The sequence below is a fragment of the Propithecus coquereli genome, unplaced genomic scaffold (assembly GCF_000956105.1).
Source record: "Propithecus coquereli isolate 6110/MARCELLA unplaced genomic scaffold, Pcoq_1.0 Scaffold435, whole genome shotgun sequence".
In the NCBI taxonomy this organism is placed as follows: domain Eukaryota; kingdom Metazoa; phylum Chordata; class Mammalia; order Primates; family Indriidae; genus Propithecus; species Propithecus coquereli.
This window is the reverse complement of record NW_012150119.1, coordinates 498296-517968: the sequence shown is the minus strand read 5'-3', so window position 1 is coordinate 517968 and position 19673 is coordinate 498296. Positions and strand designations below refer to the sequence as shown.

Here is a 19673-nt window from a genome sequence, read left to right as displayed (position 1 = left end):
AAGTCATTTGGAATTACTTAGTCAAATTAAGAATCCAGATGCTCTGTGACCCAGCAATTCTGCTTCTTGGTGTATAAACCAAGGAATTCTCCCACCAGACCATAAGGGGACATGCACAGGAATTGCTTGTAGAGGAGGGCTGGAGGCAGTGTCTAGGGTCCACCGCTGGGGAAATGGAGAGGTAAAATGTGCTAGGTGCACACCGTGGAATACCACGCAGCCATTAGGAGCAGCAGGTTGTGCACACTGGGCAACAAAGACCAACATTAAACACCTAGTGCTGAGTGGGGGAGAAATATAACAAAACAATATATACAGCATGATAGCATTTATGTAGACAAAAATCACATGCACGCAACACGCTAACATACATTTAACAAAAATATGCAAAAACACATGATGTGATTCACGCCCTAATGGTTGCCCATGAGGTAGGGTAAGGCATGAGGACTGCCGAGTATAAGGTGACAATGGCAGTTGACACTCAGAGGCAGTGTTGGATAGACAACTGGGAGTGATGGAAAGAGACGCTAGGGAGGGGTGGGGACTGTGGCAAACTGGAGAGTTCTTGCCCTGTCCACAGGTGGAACCGAGGCTCAGCACCAGCCAACTGTTGTCACGTGGGAATGTGATTCCAGCATTGCCAGAGCTTCCGATTTCCCGTTAGAAGCCAGAAATCCATATTTTATGTGAACTCTCATTTTTTCCAATGTTGATAACATTTTCAAAAACTCCGAACCACTGTGTGGAACTAAAGAAAATATATCTGTGGCCAGATTCAGCCCACAGGTCCAGGGTTAATATAGCAACCTCTGCCCTGGAGGACTGTTCTGCATGGAAGAAGTTTCCATTTAATGCCTTAAAGCCCCATGTCTGGTGGTCTCATCGCGCATCTTGACAACACAGCACGCTCATTCTGGATTTTCTTGTACAGCACGTCATGCCTTCCCTTTCCCTTCCTGCCTCATTCCAAACCCCAATCGGCCAACCTAATAAATAAATTTCCACACATGTATTACAAGTAAATATAGATTGATATGTTACCCTTCAGAAGTAGCACATTTGCATTTTAACTGTGTCCTTTCGTGCAAAATCTAATGCCCTCTTTAAAGGAATAATCCTCACGGGAGAATCTGAGGCACCGTGATAGACATCGAGGAGCATAAAGAACTGAGAGGTTGTCCATCCCAGGAGGTAGAAATGCAGTAGCCAAAAAAAAGGAAAGAGAAAAGAAAAGAAGCAATAACTTTTGTTGAAAACTTCTGGTTTAATTGTTTCTGTATAAATTGGTGTTGATATTCTTCTAGGTAAAGAATCTTTCTGAAGAAATGACCGCACTTGAAGAAAACATTTCCAAATTGACCAAAGAAAAGAAATCTCTCCAGGAAGCCCATCAGCAAACACTGGATGATCTTCAGGTTGAAGAAGATAAAGTCAATGGTCTAATCAAAATCAATGCCAAGCTTGAACAGCAAACAGATGATGTGAGGATCTTTCACTACCGTGCTTCAGCACGCATTACTGTGAAAGCGCAGGCAAGGGAGGGTCTAATTAGGACCGAGGGCCTGAGAATTCAGAGTCAGGAATCAGAATCCCAGAATTCAGTCCTCAGCCCCACTCTGACCCTGGACGAGTCTGGGACACTGAGCAAAGCTCGGGAAGCCTCAGTTTCTCCTTTGTGAAATGGGGCTATGAATATCTCCATTTCAGGGGGTTTCCATGGAAAGCCCAGCACGGATAAAGTTTTCAGTAAAACATTGGCTGCTAATATTATCATTATCATCATTATTATTAGCATCCACTTGAGGTCATTTGAGTTCCAAAACCTCTAATCCCGTTCTAACATATTTTTAAAAGTTCCGTTTCTGGCCATGAAAATTGCTACTTCCCGCCCCCTGTGGCAGTACATTATTGTTCTCAACGGAAGAGTGAGGTTTGAAGTTTTCAAGTTTTTACTCATTATTGTCACTAGAACTCTTCCAGATTGCGTGATTCTTTCCTGAGGCCAGAGTAGGCGTGCCCCTCCTCCACACGCCCTTTCCCTGCGCCCATGTTTGCGTGCACACGCATGTGCACACACACGTACACATGAGAATTTCTTGCCTCAATCTTCCCACGGTTGCATAGTGTAAGGAGGGGAAGAGTGATGGCGTGCAACCTAGCCCCGCACAGTGCCACGCAGAGAAGCCATTTGTTCCCGTCTGTGCAAGGGCAGGCACCAGCCTCCTACAGCGGATGTGATCCGGGCCAAGTGGGGATGGCCGAGATGGCCGAGAGAGGCACCAGCAGGTCCCGGAGAATCCAGCCCCCTGGGATAGCCTTTTCTGGAGGAGAGAAGAAAGGGGAGGGAGGGACAGACTTGCTTCCTGCTAAAGCAGGCCACCCTACAGCAGCCAAGGAAGCCACCGGCCACCGCCATGTGTGTGGCTGCACTGGCTGAAAGGGGCAAGCTCATTTTCCCAGTAGGGCCTCAGCCTTTCCACTCCTGCCTCCCCAGCTCGAGGGCTGCCTAGAGCAGGAGAAGAAACTAAGGGCAGACCTGGAAAGAGTGAAGAGGAAGCTGGAAGGAGACCTGAAAATGTCCCAGGAATCCATTATGGATCTAGAAAATGACAAGCAGCAAGTGGAAGAGAAATTGAAGAAGTAGATATTTCATTTTCTACCTCTGTGTGTAAGCCTGAAAGCCAACTTCCCCCCCAAACTTAAAAGGCTTATAATTCATGTTCTTTTTTTTAAAATCCATTTGCAGGAAGGAGTTCGAAATCAGTCAACTGCAAGCCAAAATCGACGATGAACAAGTTCACGGTTTGCAGTTGCAAAAGAAGATTAAAGAACTGCAGGTAAAAGTGTCAAAACCTTCCCAACAGAGAGTACCTTTGCAAGCGTCACTCATGCACTTTCCCTCTTGTTTCTCAGCCTTCTTCATTCCTGAATGTTCTGTCCTTTTCTTTATTTTTTGAAATTAATATTTTAATAATCTAAGTCACACATAAATATATCTCCTTGAAAAGACGCAATATTACTGATGAGGGTGCTTTGACCACCACCCCTGAGCCCAGTGCCCTTCCCGTCTGCTCAGAAGGGGCTGCCAGCGTCAGTTAGACATGCACCCTTCTGGATCTTTTGCTATGTGTTTGTGTACACAGTTAAGATCCAAAGAAAATATATAATACACATGCAAAAATTCTTGTTTCTTCATACTTTTAGCATAAATATTATCATAGGGAGAGGATCAGTCTGCAACTTGCTCCTTGCATTTAGCAACATGTTCTAGCACTATCTGTGGTAGACATGGGTGGGTGTCTCACTGCTTCACGGATTTCTAGAGCATGTCTCCATCACGACTGATTAGACCATTTCCCTATTAATGGACCCTTAGGTTGTTTCCAAGTTTTACTCACCAACTTAATGTTATAACATATTCTTTACTCTGTGCTGCCTATGCACTATTCCTCACCACTCAACTCCTCCCAAAGTGGCTGGCCCCCCCGCAACAACATTCCTAATACAATGCCCGTTTTAGGCCCGCACGGAAGAGCTGGAGGAAGAAATCGAAGCAGAACACACATTCAGAGCCAAGGTTGAGAAGCAGCGCTCGGATCTGGCCAGGGAGCTGGAGGAGATCAGTGAGCGGCTGGAAGAAGCCAGCGGGGCCACGTCTGTGCAGATCGAGATGAACAAGAAGCGAGAGGCTGAGTTCCAGAAACTGCGCAGGGACCTGGAAGAGGCCACCCTGCAGCACGAAGCCACGGCGGCCACCCTGAGGAAGAAGCATGTGGATAGTGTGGCCGAGCTCGGGGAGCAGATTGACAACCTGCAGCGGGTCAAACAGAAGCTGGAGAAGGAGAAGAGTGAGCTGAAGATGGAGATTGACGACATGGCCAGCAACATTGAGGCTGTCTCCAAGTCGAAGGTACCCAACCTGTCCTCCTGCTCTTGGCCAATTTGAGGCAGCTGTGGGCAGGTGTAATTTGGCACCCACAAACCACTGCATGTGCTAAACTGAAACCCTCCTCCCCACTTCTGCCAGCTTTCAATGTTTCAAATTCATTCAAGTCATGCATCTTATCCATTTGGGCTGCTGTAATAAAATACCTTAGACTGGGTAATTTATAAGCAACAGAAATGTAGTGCTTACAGTTCTGGAGGTTGGGAATTCCAAGATCAAGGTGCTGGCAGATTCGAGGTCTGGTGAGGGCTGCTCTCTGCTTCATAAATGCCGCCTTCTTGCTGCATCCTCACAGGGCAGAAAGGGCGAACAAGCTCTCTCAGGCCTTTTACACAATGGCACCAATCCCATTCATAAGGGACCCACCCTCATGACCTATTCACCTCCCAAAGACTCCACCTCCCATCACCACTGCAGTAGGAATTAAATTTCAACTTATAAATTTTAGAGGGACACAAATATTCAGATCATAGCATCATTCAAGCATGATCAAATGAGCTGCCACCACCCAAGGTTGCATCGTCCTTCCAGAGTCTTACAGCAAGCTTCCAATCCATCCGGCATGTTCTAGAACTAAACCTGTGGATGGACTGCGTCAAAAGGCCTTGCAGGGCATGGTCTTCTTTCTGCCACCTTCTTAGCCCACACACAGTGTCAGCCCCAGGAGGCATGGCCAATGCGAAGTCACACATGTCAGTGGGGCAATGAAGGTTTTGCAGCATTTGAAACATATACAACTTGGGAGGGTTGGGCTCTTTAAGAAAAAGCATACAAACTATGAAAATTAGGTATGAAAGTCAATATTTATTTAGAATGAGAAAAATAAGTCAAGTTACTGGCACCTTAATGACTCAGATTCCTTTCTTCTGAGGCCTCTTCAGGCTGTTTGCCACAAGTGCCTGCCTAGAAATACGCTCTGCTTGCGATGGCTCCCCCTCCCCACCTGGAACCTCTACAGCTCCCCAAACTCCTTGGGGCCCATGCAAATGAGGTCCCTGAAGCTTAAACTTCACCAGCTTCCTAGCAAACCCACCTCTGCACACAACCTCAAAGCAAAGCCTTCCTCAGAGAGCCACCGCGTGCTCCCAGATTTAGCGGCTGCCCCTGTTGCGGGGTGCTCTGAGCTATGCTCGGAGCTGTTCCGCTGGGCTGGAGGAAGCGGTGGTGACCCCACTGCGGGGCTGTGGGCCTCCCATGGAGGGTTTCCCAGAAGGCCACGGAATCTGTCGAGCAAAGGGAGGGGAGATGTGGATCTGAGAATTAGGGTGGTCTCTGTGGCACCTCTAGTTGTCCTCTAGGGTCTGAGTTCACACTGCCCTGTGCTTTCTCTTGATTTCTTCCTCACTCCCTGATGGCAGCCCCTGGCTCCGGCTGGTGACTCCTTTCTCTTTCTTTCTTGTTCCCCTTTTTCTGCCTTTTCTCCCTTTCTTGGTTTTTTTCTTTTTCTCTAAGAAGCTGGATCTGCATGCATTCTCTTTCTCTCCCTCTCTGCCCCTCCCACTCTCTCCCTTCCCCTACCCTCTGTCTCTTTCCCTCCCTCCTTCTCTTCCAAGCCAGCCCGGGGCACAGGCTTGGCTGGGCTAGGAGAACCTCCAGCATCACCCAAAAGCTGTGCCTGTGACCAGCCCCTCCTGACAACCTCATTGTCCCCAGAATGGCTTCATGCTCTCTGCTCTCAATTTTAAAATCCAGGGGGAAGAAGCACTTCATATTTTATTTCTTTATGCTTTGTCAGTTGTTGTTCCCTTTGATTTCTCTCCTTGTGAGAGGCCATCCCTTTTCAACAGCACCTGCTTTGATCCTCTCATGTTTGTCTGTCATCTCCTCAGAGATCCTAAGCCCCTCCAGGACCTCCCTGGAATCAACATCCCCACCTCCCACCTCATCTGCTGCCATCTGACACTTCCTGGTCTAAGGAGAAACATGCTGGATACATTTCGTTTTCTGTTTTGTGGGGTGGGAGGAGGAGGGAGAGGTCTACAGCATACATAAGGCTTTTGAACAAACTTCACAAAAACACAGGCCACCTAGAGACTGGGAGGGAAGATGAGTCCCTCCACACCATCTCTGCCACCAGGAACCTTTTGTGTTAATGAATGAATGCTCAACGCCGTCATCTGAACGCACTGCCTGCAAATATTATTCACGCAGCAACCGAAATGATCATATTCTAGGAGGATCCCAGGGTTCCTTTGAGTAGAATCTTCTCAAAAGTCTGTTGACAAATCATTAAATAGTGATCTACCAAAAGCTGATGTTCTAAGCTATTGGTGACTGAGCGGCAATCACAAATAAAAAAGAAAAACCAAATCTGAAATCACTATGATTTTTTTAAAGCGACCTCTCTATGTTCTGTATTTTTATTTTACCTGCCAAGAAGCTAAACTATCAAACTGTCCAGTTCAATACTGGACACCAGGAATTCATTTTTTTCCCATTCATGTTGACTTTTTGTATTTTAAAGAGTAACATAGAGAGAATGTGCCGGACTGTGGAAGACCAATTTAATGAAATCAAAGCCAAGGATGACCAACAGACGCAGTTAATCCATGATCTGAACATGCAGAAGGCAAGACTGCAGACCCACAACGGTGAGCACGGGCAGGGCACGGGGTCCGACCGGGGCACGGGCGCGGGCGGCGGGCAGCGCTGACGCGGGGCCACCTCTGCTCGGTAGGGGAGTTGAACCACCAAGTCGAAGAGCAGGAGTCTCTGATTTCGCAGCTCACCAAAAGCAAGCAGGCCCTTGCCCAGCAGCTGGAGGAGGTTAAGAGGCAACTGGAGGAAGAAACCAAGGTAAGGATGCCTCTCCAGGGAATGGCAGAGTCGGACAGAGCTTAAAGCCGGCAGTGCGACCTCTCCTCCCGCAAAGCTGGTGGGAGGCAGCGCTGTCAAGCCTGATGCTTCTCCCTGCCTTGTAGCATCGTAGGAACCTGTTTTTAAGGTTAAATGACGATGGCACTGGACCTCCTTCCTTAGGGCTAGAACCCTACCAGGGTGCTCCATCCCTTGGGCTCCTCTGTCCCCCACAGGGAGGTCTGATGAACTCTGCGGCCAGGGGCAGCTCCTCCCCATCACTGTGCCTGCTTGAACATTCTGCCCAGGGACTCATCCCGGCCACCTGAAGCACCCTCCTCTCCCTTCTTCATTACTCTTGTGTGTCACCTCCTATAACACCTGATTTTAAGCTCCTCCTCCTCCCAAAAGGCTGCATGGTTTCGGGGGTACCCTTGGGACATTTGCATAAACATGAGCATCATCTTGGCCGGGCGCTGTGGCCTGTAATCCTAGCACTCTGAGAAGCCAAGGCGGGAGAGTCACTTGAGGCCAGGAGTTAGAGACCAGTGTGAGCAAGAACAAGACCCCATCTCAACAACAACAACCAAGAAAAAATAGAAAAATTAGCTGAGCATGGTGGCATGCACCTATAATCCCAGCTACTTGGGAGGCTGAGGCAGGACGATCACTTGAGCCCAGGAGTGTGAGGTTGCTGTGAGCTATGATCACACCACTACACTCTAGCCCAGGTGACAAAGTGAGACCCCGTTAAAAAAAAAAAAAAAGAACATTATCTTGTCTTGACTTCCGTATCTAGATATTTGTGTTTATAATCCATGTCTCCCCACTGATCTGTAAACTCCTGGAGGACAAGAATAATTTTCCCCACTGCACCTACTAGGTGCATAGTAGCACACAGTAGGTACAGTGCCCAGTAGAACAGTGTACACAGGAGATGCTCAGTAAATGCTGTCTATGTGTGTTCAAGTGTTAGAATAGGAATCTAGGGATCCACTGCGTAAATGGAATTCCAAGGTGTCTGTGCACCGGCTGAGACTTACAGAGCAATCTTTTGGAATTTCCCCAAGCTCCATCTTTCTCTTTCTCTTTCTCTTCTGAAAAACAACAACTGCTGTAGTTGTTGCCCATCTTTCCATTCCATGGTAAGGGTCTTTGGTGGACTGAGGGCAGGGGAGGGTGAGAATCAGGGCTGGAACAAGCCATGAGAATGCCCACTACAAGGAGCGAGGTTGTCCTTCGGCCAGGACGCAGCAGCAGCTGAATTTTCCTTCTTAGGAAAAGTCTAGTTGTTTATTGGCACTATTAAAAGGATGAAAATGTGCAAATTACCGCACTGGGTCAACAGACCTCTGTCTTTGATGGTGGCACAAGAGGGTGTTTTGTGACCATTATAAGTCAGAGCTAAACTGTTGCCCTGTCCTTATGGAAGTGAATGAGTGACAGAGGCCTCTAGGCATGTCCTCCTCAGCTTGGGGACAGGAGATCGAGCTGTAGAAACAATGCAGCTCATATCAGTAGTCCCCAGTGTGGGGACACAGCCCACCGGTGACCCCAAAAGATGCTTTTAGATTTCCCCTGATCACAACACTCATACCATTGCCTCAAGTAGCGAGAAAATTATTCCCTTTTTAATTCTGTTTCAACCCTTCTGATTACATCAAGGAAGAGGTCTCAATTTGGATAACACCTCCCAGGCATTTGCTTATTCATCTTATTAAGAAATAGAGGGTTGGCCTCAGGCACAGGGCCACAGTGGGCCACGGTGCCTAGCTAGACGGTAATGACATTGCTTTATTTCTCTTGCTTTTATTCTATGCTTACGTTCTGTTATGGCAAATGTCAGTGGAGTTCCATTTACTGTCCTGTAACAGCGTATTTTTTATTAAATATATTTCAATATAATTAAGGTGTCCACTTAAAAAAATTAAAACAGGTGATATACAGATATGGCCAAATTTGCAAAGGCAGCATGGGAATGATTCAAGTTGGAGAAAAGCTGTTTAAATAAAAATACCTGAATTTGGAAAACAGTCAAATATTTTTGCAATTTGTCACCACAATAATTCCCAGGCCAAGAACGCGCTGGCCCATGCCCTGCAGTCCTCCCGCCACGACTGTGACCTGCTGCGGGAACAGTATGAGGAGGAGCAGGAAGCCAAGGCCGAGCTGCAGAGGGCAATGTCCAAGGCCAACAGTGAGGTTGCCCAGTGGAGGACCAAATACGAGACGGACGCCATCCAGCGCACCGAGGAGCTGGAGGAGGCCAAGTAAGGGCTCCAAGTGGTGGCGCAGGACACAAGCCAAGGGGCAGGGACGTCTTCATACCTGGAGAGAATCTCTCTTCCCTCCCCAGGCCTTTGTGGTTTCTTAAGCATCCAGATTGTGCCCCTCGCCCTCTGGGGGTTTCCCTGTCCTTCTCCTGGGGAACTGTCCACTCCACCTGGCTCCTTTGGGGTCTTCCCAGGGACCTACTTTGCCACCAAGCATTTTGGGATTCTTCAGGTGATACTTGAATCCTCTCCACTTATCAAATTCTAGGTTTTGGTCCTTATCGAATCCCAATGCCTTCTAGACTGTTTATTTCTCTTACCATCTGACAGTTACCTTCTGAAATATTCCACCTTTGCCAAGAAAAAAAAATTCTGGTTCTCTTAGGAAAAAACTGGCCCAGAGGCTCCAGGAAGCCGAGGAAAACACGGAGGCGGCAAACTCCAAGTGCGCTTCCTTGGAGAAAACCAAGCAGAGGCTGCAGGGAGAAGTGGACGATCTGATGCTGGATTTGGAGCGTTCCAACACGGCCTGCGCCGGCCTGGACAAGAAGCAGAGGAACTTCGATAAGGTCCTTCCCCGACTGCCTAATGGTGACGGTGACAAAAGCAACAGCCTTTCACACACGGATGTGTGAGATGCAGGCACATTCTAGAGGGTCCCCCGCTGGAGCATCAGTTCCCAGTCTGGGAGATTTGGGGTGTTTCTTTACTTTGGGGACCGTCCCTCCAAAAGGAATTTCATTTTCAGTTAAAGCTAATTCAAATTACGTTGTGATCGTGATACCTTTAAAAATCCAGCAGAGCACCTGTAGGGGTATCAGAGTTTGGAGCCCCTGATCTAGAACGGGGCCCCTCTGCTCTCTTTGGTCCCTAAGGATGGGAGGTAAAGCCTTGGCGTCACTGGGGACCCTGGTTTGGACTCTTCCACGTCCCCCAGCCCTTTCCACCTGCCGCATGTCCCTTTGCCACCCCCCAGGTCCTTGCAGAGTGGAAGCAGAAGCTGGATGAAAGTCAAGCTGAGCTGGAAGCGGCTCAGAAAGAGTCCAGGTCACTCAGTACTGAGATCTTCAAGATGAGGAACGCCTACGAAGAGGTGTTGGATCAATTAGAGACGCTGAAGAGGGAGAACAAAAACCTGCAAGGTGAGCGCGCTGCGCAGCACAGGCGTGCAACGGTCCCCGCCCCACCAACAGTGCCCTCCCGCTGTGGCCACAGCCACCTCCAGACACGCCTCCTTCCCGCTGCCCCACAAAACCCTCACTCACCCACCAGGCCTCACATTTACTCGGTTTCCCCAAGGCCCAAACCTAAGGTGAAGCGCAGCGATAGCTGGGCCCCGTTTGCGAGAGACGAAGGCACGCGGGTTGCTAAGCCCACCGCTCTGTTCGGGAGGACCCTCCAGAGATTCTGTCTCCACGTGGCTTTGTATTCTTGGGCATATGACTAGATTCCTTAGGACCTCAGACTCCAGACCTACAAAATTAGACGACAAGACCCAATGCTTTCAATCTTTAAAATAAATGTTTTAATTGTCATGTATAGATAACAGTTGTACATATTTATGAGGCACATGTGATGTTTTGATACAGGCAGTGTATAATGACCAAATCAGAGTAGTTGGGGTATCCATCGACCTTAAGAATTTACCATTTCTTTGTGTCAGGAACATTCCAGTTCCCCTCTTTTAATTATTTTAAAATATTCAATAAATTGTTGTTAACTATAGTCCCAGGCCTGATACTTTCCATAAAGCCCCTTCTGGTTCTGAAAGCCTATAATTCTGTGCATTTTCCCCACAGTTGTTTTCTCCGGTCTTCTCTGTGATTGTTTTGTGTATAGCACTTTGTGAGGTTTTAGGTGTATAAAGTGCCCTTCGCTTGCCGCTCCTGTCTCTGCACAGCTCAGGTGAGGCCACACATCCATTCATGTCTCGCCGACACCTCGTCCGAGCGGCTTCACTGCATCGTCTCCTATATAAATGTCGTGAACGAATCGCCCAATCCCTACGTTGCCCGTTTCCTATGCCTATGCTGTAAACTCGAAGCAGCCTAAATCAAGCCTGTCCTTTGCAGAAGAGATTTCCGACCTAACCGAGCAGATTGCCGAAACTGGCAAGCATCTCCAGGAAGTGGAGAAGACCAAGAAACAAGTGGAGCAAGAAAAGTCAGATCTCCAGGTTGCCTTAGAGGAAATAGAGGCAAGTGCCTGGGATATGATGTGACATTTGGAAACTTGGGAGGACGGGAAACTGAAGGAGGTTTCCTTGACCACCTCAGGGGGCCCTTCCTGCCAGGAGACACTGAGTCTCCACCGGGAAGAGTGCTCGGCCATCCTGGGGCTGAAACATCTACGCTCTGCTACTTTCTCTCCTGGGTGTCCTCTGGTGCGCCTCCGCTTTCAGAAACAAATACATGTGTTCATTATGTCCTCAAAGTCTCCCTCTCAGGAAGCAGAAAACAATCACATAATATTCTGAGAGCTGTTATAGCTCAGAATTCCTCAGCATATGTTTAGCACAGAGTTGCACACGATCGTCTCTGGCTGTCAGGAATCCTGTGTAATCAAACAGGCCCAGAGTCTCCTGATGTAGTCATCAGTTGTGGCCGGTGTGGGACCATCGCTTGAGGTGTTTCTAGGGAAATTCGAACAAACGCAGGATAACAGGAGAGCAACTGCCCTGTCGTTTAAGAAATCAGGTTGACTCCTGATTTGTGGTCACTATTAAAATAGACACCCTCAATACAATTTTCACTAATTCTAAAAGATGCGCTCTCTCAAGACATGATTATTTGTTAATAACATACAAAGTTTTAGTCCCAGTCTCACCACTGTCAGGGATATTTGGGAGCAAGTCAAATACTCAGGGCCTCTCTGAGTATTGTTCTCTTCATCTGTAAAACGGGCGTAAGAACGCCTGTGCAAAAAAGCGGCCACCCACGGCATTCCCAATCGCTCTCTTGCTTTTGCCAGGGTACCTTGGAGCATGAGGAGAGCAAAATCTTGCGTGTCCAGCTAGAGCTGAGCCAGGTGAAATCTGAGCTTGACCACAAGGTCACCGAGAAGGATGAAGAAATCGAGCAGCTGAAAAGAAACAGCCAGCGGGCCGCAGAGGCCATGCAGAGCGTGCTGGATGCCGAAATCCGCAGCCGCAACGACGCCCTGAGGCTGAAGAAGAAGATGGAGGGAGACCTCAACGAGCTGGAGATTCAGCTGGGCCACTCCAACCGCCAGGTGGCAGAGACCCAGAAGCACCTGCGCACGGTGCAGGGCCAGCTCAAGGTGAGCGTGGCCGCCTCCGCACACCCGGACGGCCCTCCGCCCGCCGTGCGGCTCTGGCCTCACCCCCGGTCTCCCCTGAAGGATTCCCAGCTGCACCTGGACGACGCCCTGCGGAGCAACGAGGACCTCAAGGAGCAGCTGGCCATCGTGGAGCGCAGGAACGGCCTCCTGCTGGAGGAGCTGGAGGAGATGAAGGTGGCGCTGGAGCAGACGGAGCGGACCCGCAGGCTGTCGGAGCAGGAGCTGCTGGACGCCAGCGACCGCGTGCAGCTGCTGCACTCCCAGGTGCGTCTGCCCTGGCTCTGCTCTGGGTCCACCCCGGGGCCAGGTAGGGCCTCCTGCGCCCCCAGGTGCCTCAGCTTTCCCTCAGCTCAGGGTCCCCTCCGTAGAGAGGACCCGCCGGCATCCTCGCAGACCAGCGGTGAAGACCAACTTGCCTTAAGCTTGGTTCTTGGAATAACATTGACTTTTGATTGTTAGACTTCTGAATTCGCTTTTATCCAAAGATGAAAATAAAACGCCTTGCATGTTGTGGGGAAAAGTCAAAGCAAAAAAGGATTAATTTTTGCATAAATCACCTGGGGAAGGCTTCACAGAAAAAGTAACACTCAAACTGAAAGCTTAGAATGTCAGGTTTTTATTTCGAGATAATTATTTTTATAAAAACTTTTAAAAGTCCCTTGTTTTAAAAAATAGAAAAGCCAAGCAAACACATAAAAAAATCAACCATGTTATTAACATCTTGGGGTCTCTCATTCTTAGGCCCTTGTGAATTATATCAATTTTATATTTTTTGTAAAAATGCGATCAACGTTTTGCAACCTATTGTTTTCATTTAACAATGTTGTCATGAACATATTTCTACGTCTTTAAATAGTCTTCCGCGATGTGGTTTTTAATGGCAGATAAGCAGACTATTATAGTTTGACATTATGGCACTTTTATTTAATCCATCCTGTATGGTTGGTTATGTTAGATTGTTCCCAATAAAAATTTTTACTATTAGAAAGACTGTTATGATCAACTCCCTCATAACTAAATTTTTACACACATGTATGATTACTATTATCGTAATATCTCTAGAAGTAAATAAATTTCTACAAGTAAAATTTCAGAGTCAAAACAGTAAAGTCATCTGTAATATATTGTAAATTGTTCCTTGATAAGGTCGTCCCAACTTTTATTTCCATTAGGAAAATATGTGATAGCTTTTCCCTATAAATCTCAAATATCCTAGCTCTTATTTTTTAAATCTTTTCCAATTTTATTGTTGAAGTCTACCTCACTGGGTTTTTATTATTTCTTTCATTACTAATGAGGTGGAACATTTTACCATGTTTGTTGGCCATTTATATTTTTTATATTTTCTGGTGTGCTTTACCTGCTTGTACTTTTTGTCCTCTTTTCCTATTGATTTGCCTTACTTATATGTTAAAGAAGGGAATTTTTTTCTACAATAGACATTGCAAATGTTTTCCAATCTGTTCTCATCCTTGTAATTCTATGTATGGTATATATTTTGATTATTAGAATTATTTTTTCATTTTATACAGTATATCTATCAATCATTTCCTCGTTTCAATACCTTTTATTGAATAATCTATCCTTCCTTAAACATTGACATTCTACCTTTATCATTGAGTCAATTCTTTGATGTACAGTCCTTGGATCTGTTTTAGGGCTTTCTATTCTGTCAAGAATAAGACAGTACTACTGCACCTAGCAGGTCACCCATGGGAAAAATAAGAAATGGAACATGATCATGATTTATTGCCTCTTCCACCCAACCCCCTCCTTTCCAATTACTTGAAGTGCCCCCAAAGAACCTACACCCCTGATATCTAATTTTTCCTGTAGAACACGAGCCTGATAAACACCAAGAAAAAGCTGGAGGCTGACATAGCTCAGTGCCAGGCGGAGGTGGAGAACTCCATCCAGGAGTCCAGGAACGCAGAGGAGAAGGCCAAGAAGGCCATCACAGATGTGAGCTCTGTTCTTCCTTTTCAGAGGTGGTGTTTGGAGCTGAGAAAGGGGGCCTCTGAGCCAGGGTGCGGCAAGTAGGTTTCATCCCCTCGTGACTATGGTCAGTTAGTGGTGGCTTCTTGGACAGATGTATTGAGGTGCCATCTCCGCAGAGGCAGAGTGGGAAGGGATGCCGTGAGTAATCGCTGATGACCAGCCCGAGTAAGGCAGGGGAGGCTCAGGATACATGGTACTGACCTTAGCATTCTCCGTGGGCTCTGGGCAGGGACGGGCAGACGGCCCACTGATGTGTCCTGTGAACTCCACCAGGCTGCCATGATGGCCGAGGAGCTGAAGAAGGAGCAGGACACCAGCGCCCACCTGGAGCGGATGAAGAAGAACTTGGAGCAGACGGTGAAGGACCTGCAGCACCGTCTGGACGAGGCTGAGCAGCTGGCGCTGAAGGGCGGGAAGAAGCAGATCCAGAAACTGGAGAACCGGGTAGACTGATTTGAAAGAACTCTCACTCGTAAGGTGACCACGGGCTCAGCCACCCCAGGCAGAGCCACGATCCAGAAATTTAGGTGGTGTGAAAGCGGCCACTGATTGAGTAGACTGCAGGTTTAGTTTCAGGACTACTTGCAAAACCCCCCGTGAACCAAACCTCCCTCCTTTCTCTTGTACCTGTCCGTACACACCAGCACACACACACGTACTCTGGCACACTTGTGCCTCAGTGAGCGTGGTGTCATGATGCTGTTTAATGTTCACGTTCTGTTTTCTCTGTAGATTCATATCTACACACAGAAATGGAAAAAGACATACTTTACAGTCATAAAATTACACATTTCAGTGTAGTTTACAGTTTGAACCAAGCTTCACCTTGATCAACTGGGGCCCATCCCCCGTCCATCAGTAGTTTCCTTTTGTCTCCCTCTCTCAGGTCTCAGCCCCTCCCGGGTTCTAACCTCAGCGCAGGCTGCAGTGCTGGGACGGGTATATTTCTTGCTCCATCCCAAAATGTTGATGCACCAAAAAAGTTCAAGTTCAGCTGGGCAGTCCTGCTTTCTCTTTATCTGGAAGTATTCTGTAGTTGTTCCCTCCGTTTCCTGTACCCCTTGCTTTTCCCTTTAGACCTGCAATGGTTTATTTCAATCGTTTTTTAAATAGGCTGCGCTGGCGTTGACATTTTGAAGGAGGGCTCTGCGGAGGCGGCTGTTAGAGTGTCTCTGTTGTCCCAGCGAGTCAGGAAATGAAAGAGTAGGAGGCAAGGAAGATGAGGAGGAGGAAAAGAGATGGAAACAATTTTTCCCAGCAAGAATACCTCGAAGTACAGTCATTCTTATGCCAGCCTCCCTAGGATGTCAGTCACCAGGCACATGGGTTCCTTTAAATGTGAAAAGATTTTTTTTTTCCACTAAAAACAACAAAGCCATAGACATGTGAATAGCAAAAGTAAACACTGGGGAAGTCAGAGCTTCCCAAAAAATTCTTTTATTGTTTATTTTCAATTATTCCCAGTCCTATTCCATTAAAACGAGCTTAGGCCTATCCTTCTCATGGGTCTCTGCCATGAGGAAAGGATTAGGTCTCATGCCACCCTCTCGATTCTTTGATTCCTGGCTTGGCAGGGAGCCCTTGGCTACCCTTCACCTTGCAGAGGGAGGCATTTTGTCCTTCAATCCCCAGCTGTCTGGTGATCTGAGTTCCATAGACCTTACAGAGGCCTAGAAAGCATTTCCAGGAAACCAAATGTTTTGTAGAACTGATGGGAGACAGTTTCCAGGGTCCAGGAAGTTGGGGGAAGGGGTGTTTTTGGAACAGTGCCCAGAGTAAACCTGTTCCACTAGTAGCTTTCAAGGTTGATCTAGTGAGTCTTCAAACCCAGAGTGACCTCCTCCTGGGCCACCAGGATTCCTGGTAGAGTGGGGCCTATGGCTAGCTGTCCCAGACCCCTGCCTGGATCTCTCTGGCTTGTGGAGTTGGGACCACAATTGGTGAACTGTGTCCTCAGTGACTACCCTGACCCCTCAAGACTTCCGGAAAGGCAGGAGAAGCTATGAAATTGACAGCACTCGTGTAGTGCTTTGCAGTTCTAAAAATACTTTCATGTACATTATCTAATTTGATCCCCACATTTGAGGTAGGCTGGGCAGAAATCATCATTTCCACCCTAAATAAACAGAAACGCACTCAGTGATGGCAACTCACTTGCTTGGGATCTATCAATGGGGCCTGGGCTACTTTGACTGCTCCTGGCCCAAGTTCCCTCCACCAGCCCTGCTGCCTGACTTTATCAGGAGTCAGGGCCACCATGAACGGTCATGCAGGTTTCACCTGCGAGGACAAGTCGGGGCCGAAGTCCAGCCTGTGCTGCCCTTACTGCCAAACTGCCTGGCTCCACAGCAAGGGGCATCTTTGCAAAGCCTGAGCCGGTAGCCAGGCTCTGTGCACCAGGGGCTGCCTCTGCCCCAAGAGGGCATCTTGTTCTAATTTTCATAAAGCCACTGCAGGGACTGGTGGTGGCCTTGTGAATAAAATGTGGCTCCTGAGCCCTAGGAGGAGACACTTTTGTAAAATATAATTAGGGGATCTTGGGTTCACCCTAAACCGACTGGCACGTGAGTCCGTGAGAGCAGCCTGGGGGAGCTGACTCGACTTGTGCGCTCTCTTCGCCCCACCCAGGTGCGGGAGTTGGAAAGTGAACTTGACGCCGAGCAGAAAAGAGGAGCCGAAGCTCTGAAGGGGGCCCACAAATACGAGCGCAAAGTCAAGGAGATGACGTACCAGGTAGAGGTCTCAATCGCCTCCGTGCATGTTGTGTCGACCATGCCCCATCAGAAGCGGCCGTGAGTTTGCGGCCCCTGTCTCAGATGCTCCGTTTGCAGGCTGAGGAGGACCGCAAGAACATCCTCCGGCTCCAGGACCTGGTGGACAAGCTGCAGGCCAAAGTGAAGGCCTACAAGAGGCAGGCAGAGGAGGCGGTGAGCACAGGAGGTCCCCGGGAGCACCCACACTGGCCTGGTGTCCTCGCAGGCCCTGAGGGGGGGCAAGTTTCTGGTTAGTGGAGTTTACTGAGCCTCAGGCCTGAGTTGGCATTTGCAGGCTATAGACACGGGGACACGAACACCTGCCCTCTTCTCTCCCGTAGTCTTGCTAAACCTTCCCCACCTCCACCATATCTGTGCCCTCTTGCCTCACCCCCTTCAGCCCAGCCACTCCCCTGCACTCTACCCCCACCCTAAATCTCTCACCCCACCCCACAGCATCCTAGCCCACCCTGCTGGCCTCAGACCACCTGACTCTCCCCAACCTCCGCAGCCTGCCCTCCCAGCCCCCTGCCCCAGCCACCGCACTCCGTCCTGTTTGATCCATCCCTTGATCAAACAAGTGAAATCAACAGGAAAGACATGGAATGGGTGGAAACCAGTGTTTCCCAAAGTATCTGGGGACACTGGGTCTGAGGGATGTTAATAGCAGGAAGCTGGTAACAGGATAGGGGAGAGCTTTTTCTTTTATAGAAAAGAAATAGTTTGGGAAACTCTGGGTTAAACTCAGTTAAACTGGTTGCTTTACTTCAAGGATTTCTCAGATTTTTGTAGGTAATATGTAATTAACTCTCCACAGTGGAAGAAGCATTCTAGAATGTAGCATTTCCCACACTTGATTGACTTCGGAACCTTCTTATTGTATGCAGGGCATCTCATAGGACTAGTGTTCCGAGGAACAAAATTAGGGGGGGCCTTGCCCTGGGCAAATGACTGAGCACATGGCTTCTCCCATTGCCCTTTCTCCTCCCTGCGCAGGAACCTGGTTGGTTCTGTCCTGACCTCAGGGAGGCAGATTTGAACTGGGTCGATGCAGGCAGCAATTCATGCACAGCGGGTCAGTACAGGCCCGGCAGGATCAGCCAGGCTAGAGGGCACCCAGGAGGTGTCCTTATTCAGGAACCTTGGAATACCTCAAATAGGCCAACTCAGTGGCCTGGCCCCTGACAGGTGGTGCTGGGCAGAGGCACAGAACAGGGGGCCTTGGTCACTGGTCTCAGATACTGTCAGGCAGCTTAGGAGAACTCTGGACTCCTGTCTGCTCCACAGAGCTCCAGGGGAGAGATAACACAGAGGAGGGGAGCAGGGGAACATGAGGTGGTCCTGGAGGGGCAGCAGCACCTGCAAGGTGATCCTGGCGGTATACACGGTCAAGGGCTGGGAGCCTTGTCCCCACACTCTGGAGAACTCGGCCACCTCCCTCTCTGCCATCAGGGAATCCAGGGCCCACGCTGTCCTGGTTCCCCAACTCCCCAGAGGCCTTCAGGGATGGGCCCCTCCAAGTCAGACTGAGGGCTCCAGAGGCTCATACTCCTTCTGTCCCCCACGCAGGAGGAGCAGGCCAACACGCAGCTGTCCAGATGCCGCAGAGTCCAGCACGAGCTGGAGGAGGCCGCAGAGAGGGCGGATATCGCTGAGTCCCAAGTCAACAAACTGAGGGCCAAGAGCAGAGATGTGGGGGGCCAGGTAAGAGCAGGTCCCTGAGCATGGGGGACCAGGTAAGGGTGGGTACTTAAGTGTGGGGGGCCAGATAAGGGCAGATACCTGAGCTTGGAGGACCAGGTTAAGGACAGATACCTGCATGTGGGGGACCAGGTGAGATCAGGTACCTGAATGTGGGGGGCCAGGTGAGAGTGGGTACCTGAGTGTGGAGGCCCAGGTAAGGGCAGGTACCTGAGTGTGGGGGGCCAGGTAAGGGCGGGTACCTGAGTGTGGGGGCCCAGGTAAGGGCGGGTACCTGAGTGTGGGGGGCCAGGTGAGGGCGGGTACCTGAGTGTGGGGGCCCAGGTAAGGGCAGGTACCTGAGTGGGGGGATCCAGGTGAGAGGGGGTACCTGAGTGTGGGGGGCCAGGTAAGGGTGGCTACCTGATTGTGGGGGAGCCAGGGAGAGGGGGTACCTGAGTGTGGGGGGCCAGGTAAGTGTGAGTACCTGAGTGTGGCTTCTCTTCAAGGAGCTCTGAGTCCCGGGAGGGGAGGCAACGAGCCATCCTGGGAGGGCTTGGAGGGTGCCTATTGGTCCCCTCTCTCCTGCTGCGGCTCATGCACTCACACATGCTACTAATTTAGCAGACTCCTGTGGTGAGGCAGCGGGAGGCACAGGGGAACTGTCTTTGTAGTCCCTGTCTCGCCCTGTCGCTGAAGATGCTGCCCAAGAAGCCTCTGCCTCTCTTGGGATTTGTCCTCTCTTTGGTATCTCGATTGGTTTGTTTTTACAACGTGCACAGGGAAGCGATGCCAATCCTTGCTATTCTTATGATGTTCCGGGCTTTCCAGCTGCTCCACTCGAAGGCGATGCCCAGCCTCCCGTTGGGTTTGACTCACCTCTGTGTACCATTTTTTTGTTCCACAGAAGATGGAAGAATGAGG

At 49.2% G+C, this 19673-nt stretch overlaps 1 protein-coding gene across 1 annotated transcript in view; it reads left to right on the top strand.

The window, feature by feature from the left end:
• The window catches only part of MYH13 (myosin, heavy chain 13, skeletal muscle), an 84731-nt gene that overhangs the window by 53338 nt on the left and 11720 nt on the right, over positions 1-19673 (top strand). Inside the window, exons 23-39 of the mRNA XM_012653924.1 lie at positions 1308-1484; positions 2498-2643; positions 2750-2840; positions 3524-3913; positions 6414-6540; positions 6627-6745; positions 8819-9015; positions 9404-9587; positions 9995-10160; positions 11091-11215; positions 11989-12297; positions 12379-12582; positions 14155-14280; positions 14590-14760; positions 16945-17049; positions 17148-17243; positions 18639-18773. Coding sequence (XP_012509378.1) covers positions 1308-1484; positions 2498-2643; positions 2750-2840; positions 3524-3913; positions 6414-6540; positions 6627-6745; positions 8819-9015; positions 9404-9587; positions 9995-10160; positions 11091-11215; positions 11989-12297; positions 12379-12582; positions 14155-14280; positions 14590-14760; positions 16945-17049; positions 17148-17243; positions 18639-18773 — 2868 coding nt within the window. The remainder of the gene's footprint in view (positions 1-1307; positions 1485-2497; positions 2644-2749; positions 2841-3523; positions 3914-6413; positions 6541-6626; positions 6746-8818; positions 9016-9403; positions 9588-9994; positions 10161-11090; positions 11216-11988; positions 12298-12378; positions 12583-14154; positions 14281-14589; positions 14761-16944; positions 17050-17147; positions 17244-18638; positions 18774-19673) is intronic.